The 26,136-nt window shown below is 41.6% G+C and overlaps 3 protein-coding genes and 1 long non-coding RNA gene across 5 annotated transcripts; 2 read left to right on the forward strand and 2 right to left on the reverse strand.

The window, feature by feature from the left end:
• Positions 1 to 8,189: 8,189 nt before the first annotated feature.
• Positions 8,190 to 10,989, reverse strand: si:dkey-27i16.2 (regulator of cell cycle RGCC-like; the record flags this gene model as incomplete). Its single annotated transcript, XM_061047734.1, has 4 exons — positions 8,190 to 8,798; positions 9,375 to 9,437; positions 10,121 to 10,201; positions 10,794 to 10,989. Coding segments are annotated over 4 exons (348 nt in total), but the record flags the coding sequence as incomplete, so codon positions are not given.
• Positions 10,990 to 13,112: 2,123 nt separating this feature from the next.
• LOC132981720 (uncharacterized) lies at positions 13,113 to 20,167 on the reverse strand. Its single transcript, XR_009674643.1, has 3 exons — positions 19,565 to 20,167; positions 13,300 to 14,260; positions 13,113 to 13,249 (listed from the first exon to the last, which is right to left on the reverse strand). It is a non-coding gene; the product is annotated as an uncharacterized LOC132981720 (long non-coding RNA).
• Positions 13,446 to 18,761, forward strand: pcdh20 (protocadherin 20). The gene is made up of 2 exons (XM_061047735.1): positions 13,446 to 13,532; positions 14,114 to 18,761. The coding sequence occupies exons 1-2, from the start codon at positions 13,485 to 13,487 to the stop codon at positions 16,646 to 16,648; spliced, it is 2,583 nt and encodes an 860-aa protein (XP_060903718.1). The 5' UTR covers positions 13,446 to 13,484; the 3' UTR covers positions 16,649 to 18,761.
• Positions 19,204 to 25,889, forward strand: LOC132981718 (myelin proteolipid protein-like). 2 transcript variants are annotated; one of them, XM_061047736.1, is made up of 7 exons: positions 19,204 to 19,377; positions 21,233 to 21,419; positions 21,564 to 21,720; positions 22,086 to 22,254; positions 23,407 to 23,480; positions 23,579 to 23,644; positions 25,522 to 25,889. In XM_061047736.1, the coding sequence occupies exons 1-7, from the start codon at positions 19,374 to 19,376 to the stop codon at positions 25,675 to 25,677; spliced, it is 813 nt and encodes a 270-aa protein (XP_060903719.1). In that variant the 5' UTR covers positions 19,204 to 19,373; the 3' UTR covers positions 25,678 to 25,889. The 2 variants fall into 2 exon arrangements, with proteins under 2 accessions (XP_060903719.1, XP_060903721.1); XM_061047738.1 differs by lacking the exon at positions 25,522 to 25,889 and adding an exon at positions 24,032 to 25,357 and having other exon boundaries at positions 19,221 to 19,377.
• The last annotated feature ends 247 nt before the right edge of the window (positions 25,890 to 26,136 follow it).

Here is a 26,136-nt window from a genome sequence, read left to right on the forward strand (position 1 = left end):
ATCGTTTGCCAACACATTAAATCGTTTTTCTAATTAAAAACAGCCCAAATCCGCTGTACATTTACTGAATGACAGACAGACAAAGTAAGCAGCTAGCTTGTTAACACATTGGAACATCAAGACTTCAGACTTTACCTTCACCGTTAATTAAAAACCAAATGGAATATAGTACTAATGTCGTGCTCTGTCTTACTAATGTATCACTACGCAACTTTGTTTAGAGATTTATCAGAACAACTCAAAAAATTGTAAAAAAAAAAAAAAGGCAAAAGATCAGTTATAATATAATTTAAATTAGTTACAACATTATTATTTAGTATAAGGAAAGGCATCTGCTCATGAGGAGATGCGGAAGAAAGATGAAAAATGTCACAGTGAACACCCACTGTGAAATATTCTATAAAATGATAGCTTTCTTTTTTTGTTTTAGTTTGTCTTTAAGTAGGTGAAGCAGACCTTTAAGACGTGACATGAATCAGAGTAGACCGTCCCCTCATCTCATGCGTCCATAGTTGCCGGGAGGTCAGTGCCTGTTGGCTCCAACACACACACACAGAGCGTCACTGAGCTAAAAAATTGAGTGCTGAAGTTGAGAGCAAACTATCAAAGGGAAGAAATGTCATGGGAGGGCAACTTGTTTTTTGCCATGTAATCTTCCCATATGCCGTTAAAGCAGAGCAGATGTCACTGAGAGCTGGCAGGGGGAGACATGGGGGACGCAGTTCGTGATGCATGGGGGGTATGTGAAGGGCCATATAATTAAGACCTGGACCAAAGGGGAAGAGGAAGAAAGTGCAGTGAGAGAAAACAGGGTCAGGACTCCTTCAGCAAGCAGGCATGTGTAGGCTTGATTAAATTAGTCCAAACGTCCTTTGACAAGAATCACCAGCAGTAGAAAAATGGGACAGTTAGGAGCTGCACATTTCTCCACAGCTGAGTTGTTTGCAGCTCAGTGAGTATGTCTCTCTCGTGACATCATTCAAAGATTGGCTGGAATATCCCAGTGGGGTTTGCGACTGCCTCGACAGCACTGAAGACAAACCCAGAGTAGGAAATGGATGTGCCAAATTACACAGTGCCACCCGCTGGGAGAGAGCTTCTCTGTGTGTGTGTGTGTGTGTGTGTGTCCATGTGAGAGGATATTAAGTGTTTTACTTCTTCTGTGGTAAACATATTACCTGCATTTTATCTCACCTCCGCCTTCCTGTCTCATTTGTCTCTGTCACTTCTTCCTCCTCTTTTACGTCCTCTTCTTATCCTCCTGCGCACAAAATTCAATCTGAGCAGCCATTACTCTGTCTCACAAGGACGTGGCTTGCCCATTTTCTCTTTCTGCTGCTTTGTAAGTGCCATAATCTGGACAAGGCGCTCATTTCAAGTCATTTAAGGTCTAATTTTCTTGAGTTACTACATTCCTCTGCTGACTAAGAAGCTAATTGACATCACTTATAGGGAAGCAGAGTAGAACCAGTCAGTGAACCAAAAACTCTCCTAATTTAAATAGCCTGTTTTTCTCCAAAGGGAAATCATTCTGCATTTTGACAAACATCAATAATCTTGTATTTCCACGTGGAAAGTGCCCCAATGGCAGTTTCTTTTTGTTCCCAAGAAGTATTGATGACACACTTGCATACTGTTCAGGTTTTTCCTAAAGAGGAGCATCATGCACTGGAGCTTTCATGGCTGCATCAAACCCAGATACTGTAACACATTTTTTTCACCAGAACCTAGGATTGAAATCAACAAAAAAACAATGTTCTCTGAGCTAAAATACATCCTGGTAAGTCTCTGTTATTTTGGTGTCATTGTACAGATTACTAAAGATGCCCTGTTACTTCTATGTTTATGTCCATAGAATGTATTTATAATCGCCAGAACTGGAGTAAACAAAATAAAATATCTATTCTTTCTGTATCTTATTGTGCTTCTCATGAATATAGAACATGGCATTCATTTTCAGTTGGCGTACCAACAACAAGTTTGGTGCTGATAACAGTGTTTAGTATATTTTTCATTCAACGAATTGATTACAGAGAGAGCAGCGCAATCCAAGAGAGCATCTTTGTAAGTGCTGTATATACAAAAAACACAGACAACTTTTGCATTAAAGGATATAAGCTGACATTTTCTAACTTGAATATTATGATTATTGACAATTCCTCCAAACAAGTCCAGAGCCGTCACTGAATGTATCCTGCCAACAAACATATAGCACACTCCTGCGCTGATTCAACTCACTTTCATCCAAACACAGAAAATAGAGCCAAATAAGAGTCTCACTGGTGCAATGGCCGACATGTTGTTTAATTACGGTGAACATGGACAGTTTTTTTTTTCTTCTTCTCTCTCATCAAACTAGCAAGGCATGGATCCACATCTCCCAGTGTGCTCTGTGACTTTTGCTCAACATGGAGCCACTGTCCGGAGAAAATGGTGCCTCCAGTTTATTTGACGTCAAAATAAACTGGAGTATCACCCAATGGTTTGGCTGTTTTATGTGTTTGTGATGGTTTCTGGATGAGGATGGACTTCTGTGGCACAGAGGCAGACGCTGCAAGCTGTGGCTACTCAGACAGCACTTGTTAGTTTGATATATTCATTGGCTTTTTTATTGTTTACTTTATTTTTTACTTTTACTAGAATTTGTCGGTAAAAAATACCAAGTTAAAACGACATCAGTCCCATTCTTATATTCAGCCTTTGGGGGGCAAAACTCCAGCAGCACTGCAAGAATAGAACAAGCTCTGTAATGTAGTGTACGAGTCAACAGTAAAGGGGGCTTGTTTGGTTTTATGGAGGTCCACTAAAGAACAGTAGCAGCCTATAGTTCATCTGGTACAAGCAGTCCCACCTTCCCCCGGCCTAAAGCTGCTTGTCGACTACATAATGATCTCGCCTCTGTATGATGGATGGCCTGAAGATACCACTGAGGGTGCTGAGACTAAAGCGTGTGTGCTCCCAGTGTGTGTGAGGGAAGTAACAGCAGGAAACAAGCACATTCAGAGTCCCTACACTTGATCCATCCTCTTTCCTGCCCATAAAACCCTGTTACCACGAGGTGCTGCTTGACAGCTTATTTCTTCTACTAGTTGGTCCACTTCTGACGGTGGGATCGGAGGAGAAGTTTCACAACTTCTACGATTCTTCTTTTCAGCTCTAACATCCACATAATTCTCAGTGTTATCTTGCAGATTCAGACCTATTTTGCAGAGTTGTTCCTCGCTGGCTGAGGCCAGGCTCGTTGCTATCTCCCAGTTGCATCAGCTGGAGTTCACCATCAGATGGCAGTCCACTAATGCCTTTCTCAGATGTGGGTTACTGGTGGCAGGGGAGGGTTGCGTCAGTGGATCTTCGGTGTCTGAACTCGCCGGAATGAGATGCTGCGGCACAGACTGCAGAACACTCTCCGAGGACTTCCCTTAAAGTATCGTATCACTTAGATCACATTACAATGACTCTCAGTGGCACCAATTTGATCTTAAGTGCTAATCCAGGCCATCAGGCTTTTCACAGATCTTTGAGATCAAATACACTGCAAGTTTGACTTCAATATCTGAGCTCCCCCCCCCCCCAAAAAAAAAAAAACGGCTCTATTTTTGTCCAACTGAAACTTCCTTTGAAGTTAAGCCTATTTTTTACCCCGAGAGGCAGAGATGTTCATTCGTCAGTGAGGTTAAAATGTTACTCCTGTACCGTGATTTCTCCAATTTCTCTGACAAATGTAACAGTAGTGAGCCCAAATAGATCCATGCTGTTAATATTTAATCAGAAAATGTTATAAACATGTGACCTCTTCTTTTCACAGATGAAATTGTTTTGCTGATTGAAATCTAATTTGAATAATCTTATAGCATGGGTCCATTCAGCCTCCAGTGTTGACACATTGAATAAATTAGAGACAAATGCATTCTAATACACCATGCTTTACAGTTTACAGTTCCTGGTTTGATATTTAATATTATCAGCAGTGATATAAAGATGTCAGCAAAATCCTCTAAAGAAAATGTTAACCACCACTGAAATACTTCACTGGGTGCCTCAGGTTAATGTCAAGGTCTAACCTTGGTTCACATTCATTTCTATTGCAAGCTACTTACACTGGAAGCACTCTCGTAGCTGTAAAGATGCACTGAGACCTCCTGGTGTGACAGACAGCTCAACACCTTGCTACATTAAAACACAGCTTTTCCTGCCCACTAGGTAGCCCATGGCATTTGCTAAAACTACAGTATGTTCACTGTCACTTCCATTCTTACATCCACATCTTCTCAAGGCTTGTTTTTACTGTTTTTTCACCAGTGTTCGGTCTATAACTAGCCCTTAAATTCAACATTATTTAAAATACAGAAGCAATGCAAAACTGGATTTCTGCATATATTTGAGCTCTTTGATTTGTTGTACATTATTTGCTTGAGTTTCAGTAATGAATTCTAGTAAATTGCCTGTCTGAGCTGAAAGAGGAAGGGTGAAGTGGCGTCCAGAAATCCCCAGTCAGCAGTGACGTAATGGCTCATTTGAAGTCCAGGCATTGCTGGATGAGTCACATTCTTTAGGAATGAACTCCTCTGAAAGTAATTGCGCTGGTTTCCTCTCACATACAATGAGGTCTGGAGAGTCAGGGAGCAAAACAGGAAATGGCATGGTTATAGGATGAGACTTGGATGTACGTCAACAACCTCAAAATTCCAAACAAGCCATTAAAATGTTTCCATGGCTCTAATGGCTTTAAAATAAGATTTTTTCCCCCCTTTCTGACTGAGTTGAGTATATTCTAGCTTGATCTCATTTGAACAACCACAGATCACCTGAAGTTACTGTTTTCTGATGCTGCAGTCATTTTTGTACAAAGCTGGAAAACATGCCATTAAGCTTATTTATAAAAAGTTTTTTTTTTAAAACAGCTAATGGCTAATCTTGCTCTATTTGCTCCATTAATTTAAAGTCTTCAATTTGTATACATTATTAGTATGATTTAGCAAGACAACAGTTAATGCACAGGCAGGCTGTGTTTAGTCTGTGTTTGGGCCTGAATATTAATATTAGAATTCCATACTCACCATGTCTTTGTCAACATACCGCAGGGGGCATTATAGTAGGGCTGGATAGTAAGCAATGTAAACCTTTAGGACTCAAACAGATTTTGACTTGAGGATAGCACTCTGGAGAAGTTGAGCTTATGCCAAGTTAATACGATTGCTTTTTGGTGAAAACATATGTGTAACAATTTTTTTTTTGACAATAACAGTTAGCAAAACATTTCACTTCAACAAGAAATGCTTCTGCAAGGGGAAATGTCAGGGGGTCACCGCCGAGTCGTAACACACTGAGAGGCATTCATCTCTGTACAGTGTTGTAGCTTGCCATTCTGTAGTGGCTGAAGTAGTTCAATCACCAAGTGAGCCACCAAACACACGACCAGCAGACGTAGCATTGCCATCTTAGATTAAATTAAGCTGCGAGCATGACTAATTACTGAATAGCATGATAATTCTTTGTTGATTTACGGTGCTTGTTGCTAACAGGAGAGTCTCACACGACTGTGAAGTTTTGTCAAAGGACAGATTTTATTTCACAGTACACCACTAACGCCTTTCATGGTCCAAGCTCCTCTCTCTGCCTTTGGCGAGTTCTGCAAGGATAACAAAGCAATGATGTGAGTCCTTGATCCAGGCTCAGGGACCAGACTCAGTTATGTAAGACCCAGTCAGAATGTGAAAATTATGTATGTATGTGTGTGTGTGTGTGTGTGTGTGTGTGTGTGTGTGTGTGTGTGTGTGTGTGTGTGTGTGTGTGTGTGTGTGTTGGACGATTGAGCCAGCTCATTCCTCGGGAGAGCGTTGTTAGCCTGGACCATTTGGGGAGCTCTCTGGGGAGAGGCGTCGCTCCGGTCTCTCATCAGGCAGACGGCAGAAGACTGCGTGCTCTGCATGCTGCAACTCATCTCGGCCATGATAGCCTCGCTGCACAGGCCATATCTCCGCCTCATTTATTCATTGTCTGATAATAACAAGTGTCTCCTTCCTGCTATACTCAATTACATCTTCATTAGCTTTCTAACCAGCTTAAAACAAACCAGCATTGTGTGGAGAGATTTTAAGTTCATGTGACATTTATTACAACAATGGCTGAGTCTGTAGGTGACGGCCAAAAGCGGTGCAACATATTTATTATATCTTCATCTCTCAAGACCGTTCACTGTCTCATCATAACATCTATTCATTCTAATTTACCAACTAATGAAGCTGGGTCATTCATCATTTACTCTGTTATCTAAACAAGGCGACCAGCTGACATATTGGTCTCCTACTTTGGTGTGATGCCAATCAAATACCAGTCACATAGTAATTAGCAAAACAATGAGGAGGTGTTCCCAAAAGACAAACTGATATATTACACCAGGATCCCATTGAAGAGCAATCTAATAAAAATCATATAGCTTAATTAGCTGCCGGTGGCTTTTTCATGCACAATGAAATGACAACGTGGATTAGAGCAGGTGATCGTGGCAGCAGTGTCAAGTAGCAGACAGGATCTGAAACACTATTGTTACAAACCACCACGGGGATACACGTAATGGAACATTTCTAATCATGCGCCTTTCTGTTTCATCTCTACCACACGTCGAATTTCCTGCATTGCTGAAGCTCCTCGCCTTCGGTCTTAGAAAACAGGATGTGCCTTCTGTTTGCGAGGGAAGTTCCATCATGTCGATGCGGACTTTGTTTGTTAGGATCCTGAGCAGCTGTGGCCTCAATCAGTCATCCTCGCCTTTCTCTAAGTGGATCAGACAACACAGGAGGCGCATGTTACTCTAGACCCCCCCCACCCCACCCCACCTGCCCCCCTGGATTTCCACTATTGTTTGAGAACGCTTAATTTCTCTTTTGACTCCTTTCTGTTCCCACTACTCCTCTTTGCTTTGCAGTAATGTCAAATCTTAAGCTCATTTGCTCTCACTACACAACCTCCTCTCCTTGGGCCACCGGCTGCTCTTGTTCCGGTCAGGAGGGTTAAATACTTGGCCAGGGTTCAGAAGAGTGAACTTTGTGAACAGAGTGTCTTTTAATGAGACGTAAACAGACAAGAAACGCAAGTCCTGAATGTCCGGCCACCCTTCCATTGTCTGCTGCCAGTGACTGGATGTCGAAAAGCAGCTCCACACAAGCAGTCTGTCTATAATACAACACAATGGCAGGTGGTACAGGTGACAGGTCATATCAAAAAGCTGTCTGGGGATTTTTAAGGAGAAAACAATGTCAGTTCAATAAACCAGCCGTCCCTGACGTGTCTGTCTCAAAAAAGGGCACAACTTTCCCTCAGCTTACATCACCCTGAAACCAAAGTCTCGTGTGTGATCACAATAAATTGAGTAGCTAAATATTTCAGAGATACTCGACTCTTGCTGCAAGGTCTTATTTAACCTCATCCGCTACTCAAATCTGACAGCTCTTTAACACGCTAAAAATAATTTTGCATACTTCAGCTGGATTATGCAGCTGATGTCAGTCAATGTAAAATAACAAGTCACAAGTGAAAAATCACATGTTACAACCACAACCTTCACCTCAGACTTGTCTGTTCCCAAGCAGTTCTGCTTTGAAAAAAGGAAGCGACGTCTTTAAACGGATGGAACTAGGTAGTCCTGCAATGACAGCAGAATATAAATACAGCCGTGAAGGAAAGTCACAGCTTGCTAACTGCTGAAAACCCTCTCTTATAAGAGGTTTAAACAAAGCCGAGTGGTTTCCTTCCTTCTGTTCAAATCTTTGATTTATGGTTATAAGTTATAGCAAAGTCAAAGAATAACAGCACAAGATCTAAATGATCATTGTTTCTCACATAACCACTGACGCACTTCCTCTTTAAGCTGTCTGAGCTAAATTTGTGGCTTTCCTGATTCAGGGTAGAAGTGAAACTCAAAGCGTGATCAGAGCAGGCATACAGGAAGCAGAGGTACAAACAAAAGAAGAATGGGTGAAAAGCTCCTGAGACATATGGTGTGACAGTAGCAACAGTCATTTCAGGGCACAGTGAAGGTGCGGGCACATTGAGGATAATTTGTTGTCAGTACTGTCAGGAGTGTGTTTAAGAAAAGAGAAAGGCTTTTAAAATGGTGTGCAAGGGCATCAGTTTTTCTGCTCTGGATCTGTATTTTTCACACAACAAAAGAAGTTACATATGCTATAATATTATATCAAAATGTTTCTTTATTTATATTTGCAGTCATCTGTACAACAATTTACCTTTACAAAAAGTAAATTAAAAAAACTGTACACCAGAGATGTCAACTCATAAGCAGATCTCAAGCCCTTGGACTTGAAATAAGTTAGAAACTAAAGTGCCATTTGCAATTTGGAACAAAACAAAGATCTGCCTCCTTTAAAAAAAACATGGCACTGAGGAATTAGGGCTTTTTACTGGCATAGTTCTTATGGGAATTTAAATGTGGCATGAACGTGCTTTCTACTCTCCAGGCAGCGTTTTCTTTCTCTTCTTGGACAGATGGAGGCTTTGCTAGTTGAGGGAGTCAGTCACACATCTTGGATCCGATGCTGCAGGGACGTCGCCTTGCAAGCTGGACGCAGCCTTGCCAGGGGTCTGAGGGTGTTCTTGCAATTTTTGGAATGGAGTGCCCTTTTAATTTTCTGATGTTAACCTTTTCCCCTGCAGCAGCCAGGGGAGTGTTTTCTCCCCTCAGATCCGCTCTGGTGTAGATCTGCCTGTCTGCTCGGCTGTGTTGCCCCCGGCCTCTTTCTCCCCTCGTCTACGTGGCTCATTTTCTGACTCTGCTCACATCTCTGCAGAAGAAGAGAGAAAAAGAGAAAACTTCTTTTGCTCAGTCGCCACAATGAGGGAGAAGCACACATGGTTATTTACATACATACCTTGACTAGCCTTGTAAAGATACAGGGGGGGGGGGGGGTTATGATTTATTTATAACATTAACACTCTGTGTCAGGACCTCTGATGATAGCAGAGGTTTATGTGTTGTTCTGTGTGGTTTGAGTATGTGCACAGCGGCATGCATGTGTAGTTCACACAACTGCTTTGGTACTGATAATGGAGTCATAATGCTCATGTAGTCAAGTACTTTATGCTATTATCACTAAAGGTCATGTAGATAGCCCACCTGAGTCCCCAGACATGGCATTTACACACTAGAGGTGCTCAGAGATAAATGTGGTAGTGTGTGTGTGTGGGGAGGTGGGGGTTGTATTACAGGGTAAAAACAAAGTGGCTACAACAACACAATGTTTTACTCTGTGCGTCTCCTCCACCACTACACACTGCAGCCCGCTAGTTTGTCAGCTTACGTGGAAAAAGGAAAAAAGAGGGATTGAGTGATAAGGGCTGTGATTCTCTTAAAGACTTACCTGCAAGTTCCTGGTCCAACATGTTGATAAAACTCTCCAGCTCACTTGTGTCTCCCAGCTTGGCTGCAGAAAGGTAACAAGAGAAAAATGGAATTTGAGGAACTACATTATTGGGGAGAAAAGAAGAAGGAAATAGCAGTGGAACATTTTTTTTTGGTGGAGAAATGCGTCTCAGTGCCATGGTATTTCCTTTGGTCCAAAATCTGAGAACTAATCTATCTCAGAATTACATATGAAGCGAACTGCTTCATGACTCGCAAAAACATTGTCAGCTTCTTTTCTTCAGACTGCGATAAAAGCTGATCTTAAGTGCTTAAAAAAAAAAAAACTCGACAGCTTGATGGATCCAAGCACAATCTTTGTTGTTAACATCTTAAGATATTGTCTGTAAACACTGACAGAGTGAATGCCACCTCATGGTCACCCTCTTGTTTTTCATCCTTTGAGACTGTAACAGTAGTCTGTGTGTCTACATGCAACAAAAAAACACACCCACTTTCATTCATTTGCACACACCTGAGCCACTTGTACCGCTACATTTCAGCACTAATAACCCCTGCAGGGGGGGGGGGGGGGGGCGTCACAGCAGCAGGGGCTTTGTTGTGTAAAAACAAATAAAAAGCTCCTAGGCTAATGTGGATTGTTTTTGGGAGTCTGTGATAGTGATCAGAGAGAAAGCGATAGTGATCAGTGTAAGAACAAGGGGCTATCTGGATTGAGATGGGGCTGATGGGAGCCTCTAGTACCTTTCGGTGTCAGCGTGATGCCTGCCGTGTGAAGCTCCTCCTCACTGGTGTTCAAACTGTTTCCCAAAGAAGCTTCGCTGCCTGGAGGGAGAGAGGGAGGGGAGGGTAGAGTGAGACTGAGCACTGAGGCCAGGAAGCATGCAAATAATCAATGACAACAATGGCAACCCTTTTAAGACAATGCAGGAATGCAAATAATAAGCAACAAAGTAAAAATGAAGGTAAACACGTTTTCACTGTAAGCACCCCCCCCCCAAGTGTCAGTTTTTGAAAAACGGTTTGCTTGTTGAAATGTTTGGGAGGCAAAATGCTTTCAATAATGACGACGCATGGGAGCAGAGAAACCTCTTTTATCTCATAACCGTTGATAATTCAGCAACAACAAAAAACGAGAAAATCAGACAATTACAGAATATGGGTTATCCACAATTGCTGTTCATGCCAGTACACAGCCACAGAATTGTTGTGAGAAAAATAGTGTACAGGGATGTGTCTCTTGTACTGATAATTTCATGCAAATTAAAAGTGTCGAGCTGCAGTTGTTTGGGCTGATAAAGGAGCTCAACCAGCACCCAGGGGTACTCCATAAATAATGTTAACCTCCCACACTTCTTACAATAACATTATCTTAATAACAGTAACATGGTTTCCGGGTGAGCATTAAGTCACTTACTGTAGTCCGAGTCATCAACACCGCTGTCTTCTGCCAGTCCTGTGCGGCTTTTAGCCTCCTGCAGGACCCGCTGGTACACATGCGCTCTGCTGTGAGACGGGGCCTTCAGCTCCTCCACCACATCCTGGAACTCCTGCAGTAAGTCGTCCAGCTCCAGGTCTGTGGAAAATGTGACAGCAGTTGGAGGGAACTCACATTACTTCACTGAAAGAAAATATTAAGATGGTGTCAAGATTTTTCAGAAAGCAAAGAGGCAGAGGAGATGAAAACTAAAAATTTTAAGCCTTGATTAAATGCTGGATGTTTGTTTCTGAAATAAAACCAGCAAGTAATTAACAACTCAAAGATGTTGAGATCCCTAAATGAAAAATATCTTCTGGGTAAAAAATGAAATCAAATAAAATCTAAAAGCCAAAGCCTGCAGTTGGCGTTTATGTCAGTGGGTTGAATCCAATAACTTGATGTGTGGATATAAAACTAACAGCCCATAAGGCATATAAAGCATTTAACAGCCTGTAAAACAACTGTGATAAACAAATATTACCAACTTCTTTTCTGAAGGCTAAAATCTAACATTTTGTGCCATTTAAAGACTTAAAGCACAGTCTTAAAATAACAGATGCAGTATGGGATGGACAGACCTCAACTTTATACACCTTTTTTTAATCATAGCATATTTTCAGGCTTACATGGAAATTACAGTTTTAACAGTTTCCTTTGGGAAATATGAGGCAATAAAAGAAACAGAATAATCCAAAATGTAAGCTCACATACACTGTTTTTATTTGGCAAGTTATGGCTGCCTAAGATTTTTGTATATGGGAGGGAAAACGTCTAAATCATAAATAAATAAATAAAAAACACAGATGAGAACATTTGGAAGAACAAAAACTAAAGGCAAAGAACGATAGGCTACTTAAAACTACAATCAGATCAATTTTTGTCTAACATTAAAAACAGGCACGTCCAGGAATTAAAAAGTTTAAAAACAGGTAACAGCCTCTCTAACAGAAGAATAATGTGGTTAGCCTGGACATCATTGCATCATCTTTAAAAACTGAAGTTGGACTCACCTTTGTTTAAGTCTGAGGACATATTGTAGAAGTGAAGTAAAAACACCAACAGGCTGCTGTGTCTCTGAGTAAGTTCACAATATTTCAAGCTGACGAGCAGGGCTGTAGGTTTTTTTTTTTTTTATATATATATATAAAGCTCTCACACCCGCTAAACTAGCGGGCCGGGGCAGCCAATCACGTCGCAGAGAGACCGCAGAGTCTGCTGAAGCTGGAAAAAGTGGGCGGAAAGTTGAAAGGAAAACCATCACGCAAATGAGACAGACGGAAATAAGCTGTTACGTAACTCAGGTCGAGACTTTTCTGCTTTTCCCATGCTTTCAAATTAAAAAAGGGAGAGTGTGTGTGTGGAATCTTAAAGTTACTCGTTTAGTATTCATAAGGAAGTTTCCTGTTTCTGGCACAGGGAGCTTGCAACATTAACGTTTTACAGAGGACCTCGAAGAGTCACTCTGAGTTAGAATGAAACTTTAAGAATAATAAACTGTGATGATGGTCCCACGAAGGTACTTCTAAAGAGCCTTGTTACACTGGGAATTATTTGTTTTTAATAATTTATATCATCATTTTTTAGTCAGACTACAACATTTTCACAAAATAATCTCTCCCTAAATTCCAGACTGCAGCTGGACTTAAATTAACTCAGCAGAGTTAACTTATTCATAGAGTTTTCTTTAAATTAAAAAAAAAAAATCGTTCGACTTGTCAACCCATTTTAAAAATGTATTTTGCTGTAACGTGTTCAGTACCCGGTTCTGTCAATAGGGGCCGCTGTGATGCAATTTCAGTTCAAATCCCTTCAGAACAGCTGTTCCTCTGTGGCCCATATTATGTAATTTTTAGAGGAGTAGTCTTGTACGCTCAATTGCACTGAATATAGTTAACACAAGTATGTTTTAGTCAGAAGCCCCTTTTAGAGACTGTTATCATATTTTATAATTGAAGTTTTACAATTGATGCACTTTTGAGCCTATTGTATTTTGATGTTGAAGCTCATTAATGAAGGGGTATGATAATAACTTAGCAAATGTGTTTACATTTCTCAGGTTTGTATCTTATAATTTCAACATACAAAGTAATTAGAATTTGTTTAAAACATATATATATATATATATATATGCATTTTTACACTTGTGCTATTTATAGTAACTTGATCTGTGGGGGTTTGGAGGCTTCTGGAAATATGCAGGAAACAAAACAGTATACCAGAAGATAAATCTGCTGATGAACAATGATTCAGATACAATTCTGAAAGATTACAAAGTTTAATGAACAGCAGACAGCAGGTGTGCTAATAAAAACAGGTGTGCAAGCACATTTGGTATTTGCACATTAATCCTATCCCATATAGTTCAAAGGAAAGATATGTCCATAAACCACATGCTTAATCATTGTTTTATCCTTTAGGAACGCATGAGTTGCCACAAAAACACGTGTTCCTCTCATGCAGGTAAACCTGTTGTTCCTCTAGCTTCTCCTATGTCAGTCTGACACACAAGGTAAGTGCTGTAGGAGGGGCGTGTAATGAATTCTGCCTCAGCTGTGCAGGTTTAGGTTGCTGTTTTCGTCCTCGGTGCTCACTTACTGCTGGGGATCTTGGGTAACATGTGTGAGGGCGATGGGCCATGGGACTCTTGATAATATGAACTGGGCTGGACTTTTGCAGGTCAGTAGGTCAAAAGCAATACAGGAATTATCCAGTTGTCAATTCATTTAATCCAGTGTTAAAAAAGGCATATAAATCTAAAAAAAAAAACATGGTCAAATAGCTTTAAGACATATCTGATTGCTGTCTCATTTTTTCTGATCAAGTTAAAGTCAATAACTGGAATTTTTTCTTAGATTGTATAACCTGAATATTATCTTCTTAGATATGAAAAGAAAAACCGATGACTGGTAAATTTGATAAAATAAGCAAAAAAATATTTGCAGTATACAAATGAATTGTTCTTTTGTTATGCCAAGTATGTGCTTTGCTATTTGCTTTTTTTTTTTTTTTTTGTTGTTTGTATATTTACGTGAGAGTAATTGGTTGAAGATAAGAGAGGGGCCTCAGATTACCTTCATTGTGCTGCTGCCTGCGTTTCCTAAAAGAGCTCACTGAGGCATTACGTCTAAACCTTATCACCACCAGGGAAAACCTCTAGACTCTGTCAGTCTCAAGTGCAGCAGAGAGAGAGTCAAATCATAACCAAAATCAGAGAGGTGCTTTTACAAACGGCTCACACTTTGTTTCTTTCCTGTCAGAATATGCTGGTTGTGCTCCATCTCCGGCAGATCATGTGTGATTCTTCTGTCTGGTTTTCCATCCCAGAGGAACAGGAGCCCGGTGTTCTGGCTGGGTCACTCAGTAAACACTTTCCACCACCTTACCAGCTCCTGACCCAGGAGTATCTGTGGATGGACAAAAACACAGGGAATTTCTACACGACTGAGCAAAAGATGGATCGTGAGGCCCTCTGCCCCGAGGAGACAAAGGCTGAGGAATGCATTATTTTACACAATGCTGTAGTGGGGCCCTCAGGAGACCTTATACAGTTCCCTGTGATCATACAGGACATCAATGACAATGCACCTCAGTTTGAAAATGGTGAAATACACCTGAGGGTGCCTGAGGATGTCAATGTGGGGACCAGCTTCTTACTGGATGAGCAGGCTAAGGACAGAGATGTTGGATATAACAGTGAGCTACATTACCACCTGGAAGATTCTGATGGAGTTTTTAGTTTAAAGTTTGAGGAAGACGGCTCTATCATCATGCTGATTGTGCAATCACCTCTGGATAGGGAGACTAGGGACCTGTATCGAATGGTGCTTGTAGCCTCCGACTGCGGCTTGGACCCTTTAAGTGCTACAGCAACTTTAATAGTCACAGTGACAGATGTTAATGACAACTGTCCTAGCTTTAGCCCTGACAGCCCCCGCAGTGTCTCCATCCCCGGAGATTCTTTGAAGAACACACTGGTTGCTCAGGTCAGAGCCACAGACCCAGATTCAGGCGTGAATGCTGCAATCCTGTACTCCCTCAGTCCCAAAGTCTCAGAGCGGGCCAAGAAGCTCTTTAGCCTTGACAGCCTCACTGGGTACATCCGACTAACACAGGACCTCCAAAGTGACAACCTGGAGGAGCTGCAGCTGAAAGTGCTAGCAAGCAGCCACCACTGCCCACCAGCAGACGCTCAGGTAACCGTATACGTGCTCCCCAAGGCGCACCAAGAGCTGACGATCAAGATCGGGTTCATAGCGGAGCATCAAAACCAGACTCTGGTGTTACAAGAGAACCAGCCCCCCACTGTCTTAGCTGTTTTAGAGCTGGAGGCTGACAGCAGCTTTAAAGGCTCATCTCTTTCCATTGAGGGTGAGGTGCCTTTCACTTTGAACCCGCAGAATGATAAATATCTGCTTTCCACATCAAAGCCCCTTGACTATGAGATGAAAAGAGAACATTATATTACTGTGGTAGCGCATGGGAGATCAGCCGAAGGACCTGCGATGGCTGCCTCCAGGCGTGTGATCAGGGTGATGGTGGCAGATGTCAATGATAATGCTCCACAATTCCTCCAGTCTCAGTATCAGCTGGAGGTGGAGGAAAACAACCAGCAAGGGATGTCACTGCTACAGGTCTTGGCTTCAGATGCAGACAGCGGACGCAATGGGAGAGTGACCTACAGGCTGAACAAACACATACCTACCATCTTTAACATTGACTCGGTGACCGGTCAACTGTCGGTGTCCGCCTCTCTGGACAGGGAGCAGCAGGGTGAACACACACTTACTGTATTTGCACGAGATAGCGGCTCTCCTCCCTTGGAGTCAGCAGCCACAATATCCATTCGTGTTCTGGATCAGAATGACAATGCACCTGTGTTTCTTACGCCTCACTTCATCTTTTTCATCTATGAGAATGTTGCGCCGTTTGCCCTGGTGGGAGATGTGGGGGCGACTGATCCGGATGAAGGGGAAAATGGGAACACAGAGTTGCATGTTGTTAACAGCAGTGGACCTTTCGTTGTGGATAACACTCAGGGAACGCTACGCACCACCACAAACTTGGACCGCGAGACACAGGACCGCTTTGAACTCTACCTGCTGGCCAGCGATCACGGCCATCCGGTCACTATGACGTCCACTGCCAGGGTGACAATATTTGTGGAAGACATCAATGACAACCGGCCAAAAGTGGTTCTTCCCAGCAGCAACTTCTCATGCCTGACTATTTCTCCAGCAACCATCGCAGGCACCATGGTTACAAAAATCTACGCCATCGATGAGGACTCAGGGCTAAATTCTGAGATTACGTACACTGTTGTAGCACCAGAAACAGTGCAAAAGAACAGCCCATTCCAGATCGATTCAAGGTCAGGGAACATCAGTGTAATGCAGCAACTTCAATTAAAGGACCTGGGTATGCATCACCTGTTCATTGTGGTCAGAGATGGAGGAAAACCAGCTCCACTTTACACCACCGTGTGGGTTAATCTACTGGTCAATGAGAGCATGGAGCCCTGCCACATGGACAGAGCGCCCACCTGGACAGGGACACCTAACCTTGGTCAAGCCCCCTCAAAGGCCCCCATCTGTGAGGCAGAGGACCCCAGATCAGGTCAGCTGGCTCTGTTAGTAGGCCTGTGTATGATGCTAACATCCACATGTTTGCTGGTGGTGTCGACTGTTTTATACCTGAAACAGAGGAGAAGCGGCCTGAGACGGAAGAAGAGGGCACCCTCTGAGAAGAATGAGATTCCACTTCGACTCAAAAACAAATATTACTCTGAAGACTAACAAGATGAAGCCAGCAGAGTGTATAATCCTCACTCACACAGTTTCAAAGATGAAATCAGCCCCTGAATTAAACAGGAGTATTTGTCAAAGGCTTCTTGCATTTTAATAATCATATCTGTTAAATTATTCTGATACAGTGTACTCAACATGTGTCAAGAGTAATTCTGCAAAACAATGTCGATATAATGTTGACCCAATAGCCTATAAGATACCAGGGATGCATACAATTTGATCTGATAAGAAGTATTTGATATTATCAGAAGAGTTGTTCCCATTGTATTCCACACATATGATATATGCAGTATTACAGCATGCCATAACAAGGGACTGCTAAAATACCAACATCACAGTGTTAATCTTTAGGGATTATTCTCCTTGACCCCTGCAGCGAGAAGAAGACAGAGGTAATGGCTGCTGAGTTGATTGGGCCTTCCTCTGTAATGGGGAGTCTAAAGAATTTAGACACACAAAAGGGTTTAATGTTCCTCCAGTGGGGAGGTGATGAAAGTCTCTCAAGAAGCAGCAGGAGGCGGGAGAGTGGCTGTGGACAGGTGAGAGGCGGCAGAGGGAAGGAACACCGCCGTCTCAAGTCGCTGCTTCACACCTGTTATCCGATAGCGTTGCTTTTCACCCACGATGCTGGATGGCACCCAAAAGGCAGGGGGGAAAAAGAGGAGCTACTGTACTGCACAAAGTAACCCAACAGGCTTGTTGTTCCGATGACAGATGTTCAGAGGGATATCACACTGTGTTCAAAGAAATCTTTACAAAAGGCAGTTGCTCTCATGTGTTACAGATACATTTGTATGCATGCAGGGGAACGATTGAGATATCAAACCAGGTTAAGTGATACATTAAGTATGAATGAGTCAGGGTAAAATGTGTTTACAAATCTGTTAACACACAATTAGACAAGGAGACTAGGCTAATTGTTTTAGCTTTGAGTTGCTTTTTTTTTTTTTTTTTACTTTAATGGTATCATAAACTGTTGAGTGATCAATTTAAGACACACCTTTGTTAGAGGAAGGAGGAGAGCCAGCAGCCTGAGCCTGTAAAAAAAAACAATGTACAACAACCTGGTTAGTGCAGAACAAGGCTTGTATAACATGAGAGGTGTTTCTCTAGAGGATTTCAGAGCTACCGACTAGAAAAAAAACATCTAATATAGTTGTACTGTGAGGTAAGGTACATTAGCTAAGAGGGAATTAAGAGGCCCATAACAAAATTACAAATTAAAGAAGGAACATCAGATCCCATTAGATTACAACGTTGACAAATTAATATTAAAGCAGGACTAATGTGGGTTAAATGCAACATTTTGACCGGGTTGACAATCCATGACAATCCCACATTCTTACAAACTAAAAAGGCACCATGTTTAGTGATTTTCTTTTCTAAAGTCAGTGTTTTTTTTGTTTTTTTTTATATAAAACGCCTCATGCCTGCCACTGTGCGAGTGCTGTGGCAGTAGAAAGCCTGCCATCTGCTGGACAAAGATGAAGCCAAAGCATCTTTTTATCTGGTGTTTAGCCAGAGGGTGGAGATGAATCAGAGGACGGTCTCTCACTCCACCACAGTCAGGTCAACTGAGATCAGTGACGCTTCCCTGCTGCATGCTGCTCTGTTCCACTCAAAGTACATCTCATTTTCCACAGTTTTTTTCCACAAGCTAAACATCTGTGGGTAAAAGGGTTGAATTAACCAACAGGAACAAAGACTCAGCCTGCACTGACCTAAAGTACCCACTGGAATATTCCTGAGATACAAATGAGGGCATTTCTTATTAATCCTGTATAATTAAAACACAAGTGATGATTTTCTTATCAAAGGAACTTGTGTATTGAGTAGTTTCCAGCCCAAAAGGCACAAACTGAAAGTCGCTTTATTACTATTCATGCTCTGTTAAAACCAATGAAAAATTGCTTTACTAAAGATCAAGTGGATATATAAAACATTTTGAATTAATAAAGCGCCAAAGAAAAACAAAAGTTGTCTTGTTACACTATATGAATAACCAGCGTTGAAGAAAAACCTTCTTTTAGCATGTAGAGGCCTGACCAGAACCAGACTCATTGGTGAACAGCTATCTGCAATGATGGGCAGACAAATGATAAATTCCCAGAACAGATTAAGATTGTACATTTTTACTTTTTAATACAGCAGGTCCCTTTTAATGATATATATTTTTTTAATTCAGATCGTCTTTACTGGCCATGGACAAACAGAATTCATCATTACAAAGATCTTCTGCATGATGTATGAGCTGTTCCTCATTTGGTTTTATTATCATGTTGTCATTAAAAGAAAAGGCCCTTGTTAAACCACAGACTGCATGCCCTAGAGATTTGATAGTCAACTAACAGAAGAGGAAAACATGTTCGCAACAATGAAACAAAATGTTCTTCTGTGTTTGCACAACAAGTTGCTCCTTAAATATGCAAATATTCATCAACAATGAACTAATGAAATTTCAAGCAAGCGTAAGAACCTTGACCTCCTCATTTTTCTCCGCCTTTAAGTTCATTGAAAGGCGACATTGTTTCTTTAAGATTGCACTTGCAGCCATCAGCGGCTCTGTGCATTGTTGTGGGAACAGAAAGCGAGTTGAGATTGATATACGGGGGCCGGAGACTAGTTGCGCATATCATCATCAGAACAGCTGCAGAGCAGACAGCAGCAGCAGCAGTAGGCTAATCAACGAAGTCCTGAACGCATCCTTCCAGACATGGGTAAGAAACTCCAGCCATTAGAATATTTACCTTTAATAGCCTTTAACAGACCGGATACTTCGTTTTAACAAATCTGTTTTTTTTTTTTTTTTTTTTATGTGAGAGCAGGCTGTTATGAATGAGACTGTGAAAGGGCATCAGAACTTATTAAGTTTTTTTTTTGTCACTTTAGAGGTCGGCTACTCACCGGCTGATGCTTCACAGATATTATGAGATTTATTTCATGCTTGAAATGGCAGGACTGCTTTCAGAGCAGCCTTGTCGCATTTGCTTTCGGTCGCAATCTTTCTCCATCTTTTAAAGAGTCGAACTTGGCCTCGGCTTTGCATTTTTCACCATAACGAGGACTGTATTTTTATTGTAGCCAAGTCTCAAAGCGAGGGACTGTGGGCAACTTTGGTTTCGCAGCTGTTAGCTTAGGCCGGTGATGTCACTAATTAGCTCAATTGTACCAGGTGTGTCTGAAGGCACGCGAATAGAAATTAAAGATACACCGCTACGAAATGCTAAAACTCTGGTGCAAAAAAAAATAAGCCTATAGCCTATGCATATTTATTTTTCACGTTTTGCACATTGAGTCATAATGGTACTACTTATTGTTATTTTGTTGCTTATATAATATTTGTAATTTATTGTAACATTTTATCTTTCAAATTTCCTCCTTCACGGCACAGTTGTTAGCAGTCAGCATGGGCTAATAGTGAGCACAGTTTGTCCCTCTCCCTTCCACACATACACACATGTAGATGTGTTCAATTAAAGGGCCATTATTTGCCTCCCCCCCCCTTCCATCTGTGTTTACTGTAATGGTACCAATCACAGTCTGTCTGCTTCCATTGTGTGTGTGTGTGTGTGTGTGTGTGTGTGTGTGTGGATGGATGCAGGCATGCAAGAGTGCAATGGCATACATGCACACTGTTTTGTTTGTTTCTATATTTGCCTCTCCATCCTCTTCTACACAGACAGATCCCCACTGTCACTTTCTTCGTTCCTGAGTCTCCCCAGAAGGAAGTGTGTGTGTGTGTGTGAGTGTGTGTGTGTGTGTGAGTGTGTGTGTAAGCATAGAGGTGCCTCTGGTCTTTGTTTGCTTGACATTGGTGGCCCTTGTACCCCCATGATGCTGTGGGACAAAGACTGTTGTCTCTGCAGTCACAAAAGCAGCCTCTCTCTCTCTCTTTCACTTTGTCTCTTCTCTCCTCCTTCCCCCTTTTTCTCACACTCTGCATGCTGGGTGCTGAATGGAGGCAGGGTGCGAGTGGGGGTCAGAGCAGACACATCCCCATGCCCTTGGCCCTTGGCATCCATTCAAACAGCACATGACCATTTGTTAGAATGCACTGCTTTACTGAAGGAGCAAAAGTGTTTGCCGCGGCAGAAGAATCTTCAGAGACAAAGTATAGTTAGCTTTTGTTTAAGGGGGGTCTGGATCAAATGTTTAACAATATGTCATCTTAATGAAGATCGTTTCAGCATTATATGCAGATTTTTTTTTCTTCCCTTTCCATGATTTCTCCCTCCTCCTAAATTCAGTGGAATTGAATGTGATGTTTAAAACAGACAACGATGTTTCAGACATCTGCCAGTCTACTTTCACAAACTATGACAGCATGGCCTTGGAATAATCCAACAATGCAAAGAAGCTTGTTCTTTCTCAAGATTTAGGATGAAGAAGGACTGTTTGCACACGTCCACTTACATTTATGAAAGTATAAAAAAAAAGAGATTCTCACTTTTCCAGAAAGCAGCTAGTTTACATTCCTACTTTGCATTATTTGCTCCTCTTCTTTTCTGTCTGCCATACTGCATCAGTTAAATATGTTCCCTGACTTTCATGGTGCTGTGTCCTCATAAACAGGTTGCTATGACTGCTGTATGCGCTGTTTGGGTGGGGTGCCATACTGCTCCCTCGTCGCCACACTGCTGTGTTTCTCTGGCATTGCCCTCTTCTGCGGCTGTGGTCACCAGGCACTCACAGAGACGGAGAGACTCATCGAGACGTACTTCGCCCGTAACCTTCAGGACTACATCACCCTTGCATTCATGTGAGTGTTCAATTTAAGCATCTCCACCATTAGGGTGACATCTTTTTAATCTTGCCGTGGACTTTCTGTGGCTGTAGTCTATTTATCAGAGGGGTTTGGTCCTTTGCAACCCTGAATTTTCCCTGTTATCATCCTTCCTTTCAGCATTCAGTATTTCCAGTATTTCATCTATGGTTTGGCCACCTTTTTCTTCGTCTACTGCATCGTGCTGTTGGCTGAGGGCTTCTACACCACGAGCGCTGCCAAGCAAACCTTTGGAGAGTTCAGGAGCACCATGTGCGGCCGCTGCCTCAGCTCCTCGGTGAGAGGGCCCAGAGTGGGACAAGTAAAAGGGATTGGAGAGATTGGATGGGATTAATACACATATCACTCCCTAGTGGGTGCTGAGCTGAAAATCTTAAAGCTGCTAAAAACCTTTGGGGACATGCAAAGATAAGCATACAGTGTGTGTTTGAGCGGATGGAGAACAAGCTGAGTGGTTGGAAGACTAGGAAAAGAACATAGAGTGAGATAATAAGTAAAGCTAATCAGGCAAAAAAAAAAAAAAGTACATTTGGTCACTTAGTGAGTCAGTGCTCATAAAAAAACTCTCTTACATTACTTATGTGCATTAATTTAGTTCACAATTATGTGCACTAATGTTTCATCTTCTCTCTCATTGTACAGTTTATAGTGATGACATATGTGTTAGCTGTGCTGTGGCTGTTGGTGTTCGCCTTCTCAGCCCTGCCTGTCTACTTCTTCTACAACATGGACGCCACCTGCCACACTATTGATGTTCTGACTGAGACCCCAGCAAGTATCAACCAGCTCTGTGTGGATGCAAGGCAATACGGTAACGAGACATCCATTAATAGCAACACATGAGTCTTAGTCTTGTGGTAACTGTAACTGTATGACTATTAAAAGCTGTCTGAATCATTTCTATTGACACTGACCTCCAGTTTCAACCAAAATCCATTAACAGGACTAGTTGTATATCATAAAAAGCTTTACCTATAAGCAAATATACTAACATGCCTACAATGCCAATGCTAAAGTTGAGTGTTTTTTTGTACCATATCTGTCCTCTACTTGCACTACTGTGTTAGCATGCTGTTTCTAGCTAATAAAAAGCACCAAACACAAGGTGCATCCAAAGCTTGGAGGGCATGGTAAGCCAATAGTTTTCAAGATGTCTGGCCTGAAATTGGAAAATATTGTTCAAATGAAAAACGCTGACCTGCAGATAGCGTTATAAAGTGTCAGTGGATCACTAAAGATTTCAAATTTCATCTTCTGAGGAAAATTAATGTTTTTAACAAATCTTATGGCAAACCCTCGAAATGATGCGTACAGCTAACCACAAATGACAACCTCACTCGAGTCAAGTCAGACGACCATCAAATCCATTAAAATGTACCTTTTAATGATCCTTACAAATGTTTTGCAACCCTGTCAGTAGTAATATTTCAGACTAAATCCAATGAGCCTCAGAGCCCTGACAGGTGATAAAAAACATGACAGCCCAACTGTCACTAGGTGACATCATCCTTTTGTTACGATAAACATAGGAAGTGTATTTTGTGAGACAACCAATGTACTTTGTCCTGATGATGTAAATACTCACTAGCTCATCAAATATGTATTGATCTCCAGCTGCAACAAATGCACTATTTCCCAGGGTTATGGTATTGTTTACTTAAACCAGCTGTGCCCAGATGTTTTGGGAAATGATATATCCCATTATAGAAATGAACAAATACATTTGTGACCTTTTAATTATTAAACATTCATCAGTTCAATGATAACCACAGGGCTTTGAGTGCCACAGACAAGCTAGGGAAGTCAGAAAACATTGAGAAATTACCAACATGTTGCTGGTTTTGGTCATTTTATGGAATTTCTGGATAATGTCAAAAAAATATTCAATTGTTGCATCTTTATCCTTTTTAGTTTTGTCTGTAAATACAAACTCAAATTAAATACAGAGATGCATCTTTTCTAGGTCTCCTGCCATGGAATGCAGTGCCAGGGAAAGCTTGTGGTATAACCCTATCCGGTGTTTGTAAGACCAGAGAGGTAAGAAACAATAACTGATTCAAGCTCAGCTATCATGTTTTTGCTTGAAATGAAATGAAAACATGTTATCTCCATTAATGCAAATCTCCTCCCATCAGTACCGGATGACTTATGACCTCTACATTGCTGCCTTTGCTGGTGCGGGCATCACTCTCCTGGCTCTGGTAAGTGATTATGCTTCAGCTGGGGCCAATTTGGCTGCACCAACAATAGTGTTATGGCTCATGTGACTTAGTGACGCTCAAAGTGTAGGCGGTGAAGCATCCCAAGCCTCCATGACTGATGACTTTTGTACTGTTGCTCTCTGTTCCTCATTCTCAGCTGACACAAACATCATAATAATGCTGTAATGTCTGGTGGTTTTCCAGCCAGCCAAATGGTGCACCCATTATACTTTGCATGCTCCATTACAGAAGCTGTTATATGGATGGTATCTGCTATGAAATTAATGTCATAAGCGCTTTATCATATTTTTTTTCCTATTTGTGGCGTCATTTTTCTTCTTTTCATTTCTGTTCTGATGCTTTCTGTCTCTCCTTTTCTCTTCGTAGCTCACCTACACTGTGTCAACCACCTATAACTTTGCTGTTCTGCGGTATCTGGGGAGAAAGGGTATAAGTGCACGGTGTTAGGCTCACCTGCTTCCTGTCTGATCTGTCACTCCTCCACCAACAACATGGGGATCTAAATGGACTCCAACAATTCTTTCCACATCATCAGCACAGAGCCACGTGTTGTCACAGACTCTTAAAAATGTTGTCTTTTATATTTTTACTTTTCTTGTTGAGAACTGATATATTATTTTACTGTTTTAACTGTATTATATGTATCTGAGGTTTGAACCAAAACCCTTTATTGTCAAAGCCTTATGACCAAAATCTGAGAGTTATTGCTCTTTATTTGCTCACATTAGTCAAAAACACCTTCTGCTTTATGTAACGTTAAAAATCCAAATAACACACCACTAATACATTAACATTTGTAAGAAATAACCACTCTGCAACACTCACAGCTGTAATGCAGCTGTTACAGGGAATAGGGATTATACGTTACCATGGCCGCCATCCCTCACATCTGGTTGCCATGGTGGCAGACAAGCATGCATTTGCAGTCTCATGCTGACCTCAGGACTTTTCTCACGGGCTTGAGAAAAGTCACAACAATGGAGTCAGGCCTGTTTTTGAAAAGCTAGCCAATAGGGAGCCAGTTGTGGGGGCCACCTGCACTACGAGTCTCTGCCAAGGGTTATATTACATGTCAAAGGAGAGGGTCCTCAGGACAAAGAGGGGGTTAGACCCAAAGCCTCAATGCAGCTCTTCTGAGACCGCAACCACACACAACATCAGCCACACAACACCACCCCTGCTGCTGCATGACCCCCTCCTCCCTCCTAATATGGAAATGATGGATTCAGTGTGAGGATACTGAAGGAGTTTTAAAGGATTTTTCAAAGTGTCTTCCCAAAAAAAGAGACATATTAGGGAAGTTCTGATCTAAAATAGGTCTGAAATTGTTTCTCATAATTTTGAGATAGCTAAAGCACTAGGTGCTAACTTATCGAGTTGCCTCATTATTAAGCCAAAAACACATGAAGGTGTGAGTCTCCCCTGCTGTTAATGCATGGCTGAGGTACTTTTTTTTTTTTAGAGACGGCTTTGTTTTGTCTCTAATTCTTTAGGAATTCTGTTGTAGTTATTGTATAACAACTCCCTTTATTTAGCTGAAATTACTACTATTTTTACACTTTGTGTATTACTTAGATTTTAATTAGATTTTTCTATTTGGTGGAAGCTTTATGGAGCTGTGAGAGGTAGTTTTGGCTGTTTGATGATTATTTTTTGTGTTGGTGAAGTTTGATAATAAAAAGAATATTCTTTGAAAGTATTTGTGCAGAGTGCCTCTGAATATATTTGTAGTCTGTGAAGGTGCAGCGTCTGGTGGTGTCAGTGTTTAACTGGTGCTCCAACCTTGGCGTCCTACCACATCCAGGGGCCAAGGTATTTTGTAAGGTGTTTTGTATTCTCTCCTCTGATGTCCACAGGTGCACTGTTCCCTGCACTTGGCTTTGAACCAGGTGAACCTGAGGCACAGGGTGAAAGAGGAGAGGAGAGGCTACGACCTGTATGGGAGGCTGCATAGAGACAGAGGGGGGACACTGTGCTCTCCGTACCCTGCGAACACGTCTGACACCTCCTGACACAGCCTCCGGTGCTGCTGCAGGAGCTCTTTTCAACAAAGTCCATCACAACTGAGCCACCGGTCATCAAAATGCTACTTCTATGAAGTATTGGAATCTTCTGATTCATCTTGGTAGTTAAATTGTGACTCTTCATTAGTGCTTTAATTTGGATTTAGGTTACTGCATGTCACATTGTAAGTTATAAAATGTTATAATACTGGCAGAAGAAATGCATTTTTTTTATTGAGCCATTACAGTTCAATACTTTCTGCCTATTTCCTTTTTTTGGCATTTGACCATTTACTATAGAATGTGTGCTTTCTATAATTCCATTCAAAATATGTAGTTTGAGAGGCAGATCTAATGAAATTGTATTTATTTTTTCCTGCCCTTCTTATTTCACAGTATGCTGTGCATGCTTAGTATCTCTTTTAATGAAGAGGAAATAAACCGTCTTCTCTAGCTCTCAGGTTCCCA

Source organism: Labrus mixtus, chromosome 10, assembly GCF_963584025.1.
Source record: "Labrus mixtus chromosome 10, fLabMix1.1, whole genome shotgun sequence".
In the NCBI taxonomy this organism is placed as follows: Eukaryota; Metazoa; Chordata; class Actinopteri; order Labriformes; family Labridae; genus Labrus; species Labrus mixtus.

Coding starts and splice junctions, on each gene's coding strand:
- pcdh20 (XM_061047735.1), top strand. CDS start 13,485: ATGGGCCATGGGACTCTTGATAATATGAACTGGGCTGGACTTTTGCAG. Junction 13,533..14,113: donor ACTGGGCTGGACTTTTGCAG/GTCAGTAGGTCA, acceptor CTTTCCTGTCAG/AATATGCTGGTTGTGCTCCA.
- LOC132981718 (XM_061047736.1), top strand. Junction 21,721..22,085: donor GCCGCTGCCTCAGCTCCTCG/GTGAGAGGGCCC, acceptor CTCATTGTACAG/TTTATAGTGATGACATATGT. Junction 23,645..25,521: donor GCATCACTCTCCTGGCTCTG/GTAAGTGATTAT, acceptor TGATGTCCACAG/GTGCACTGTTCCCTGCACTT.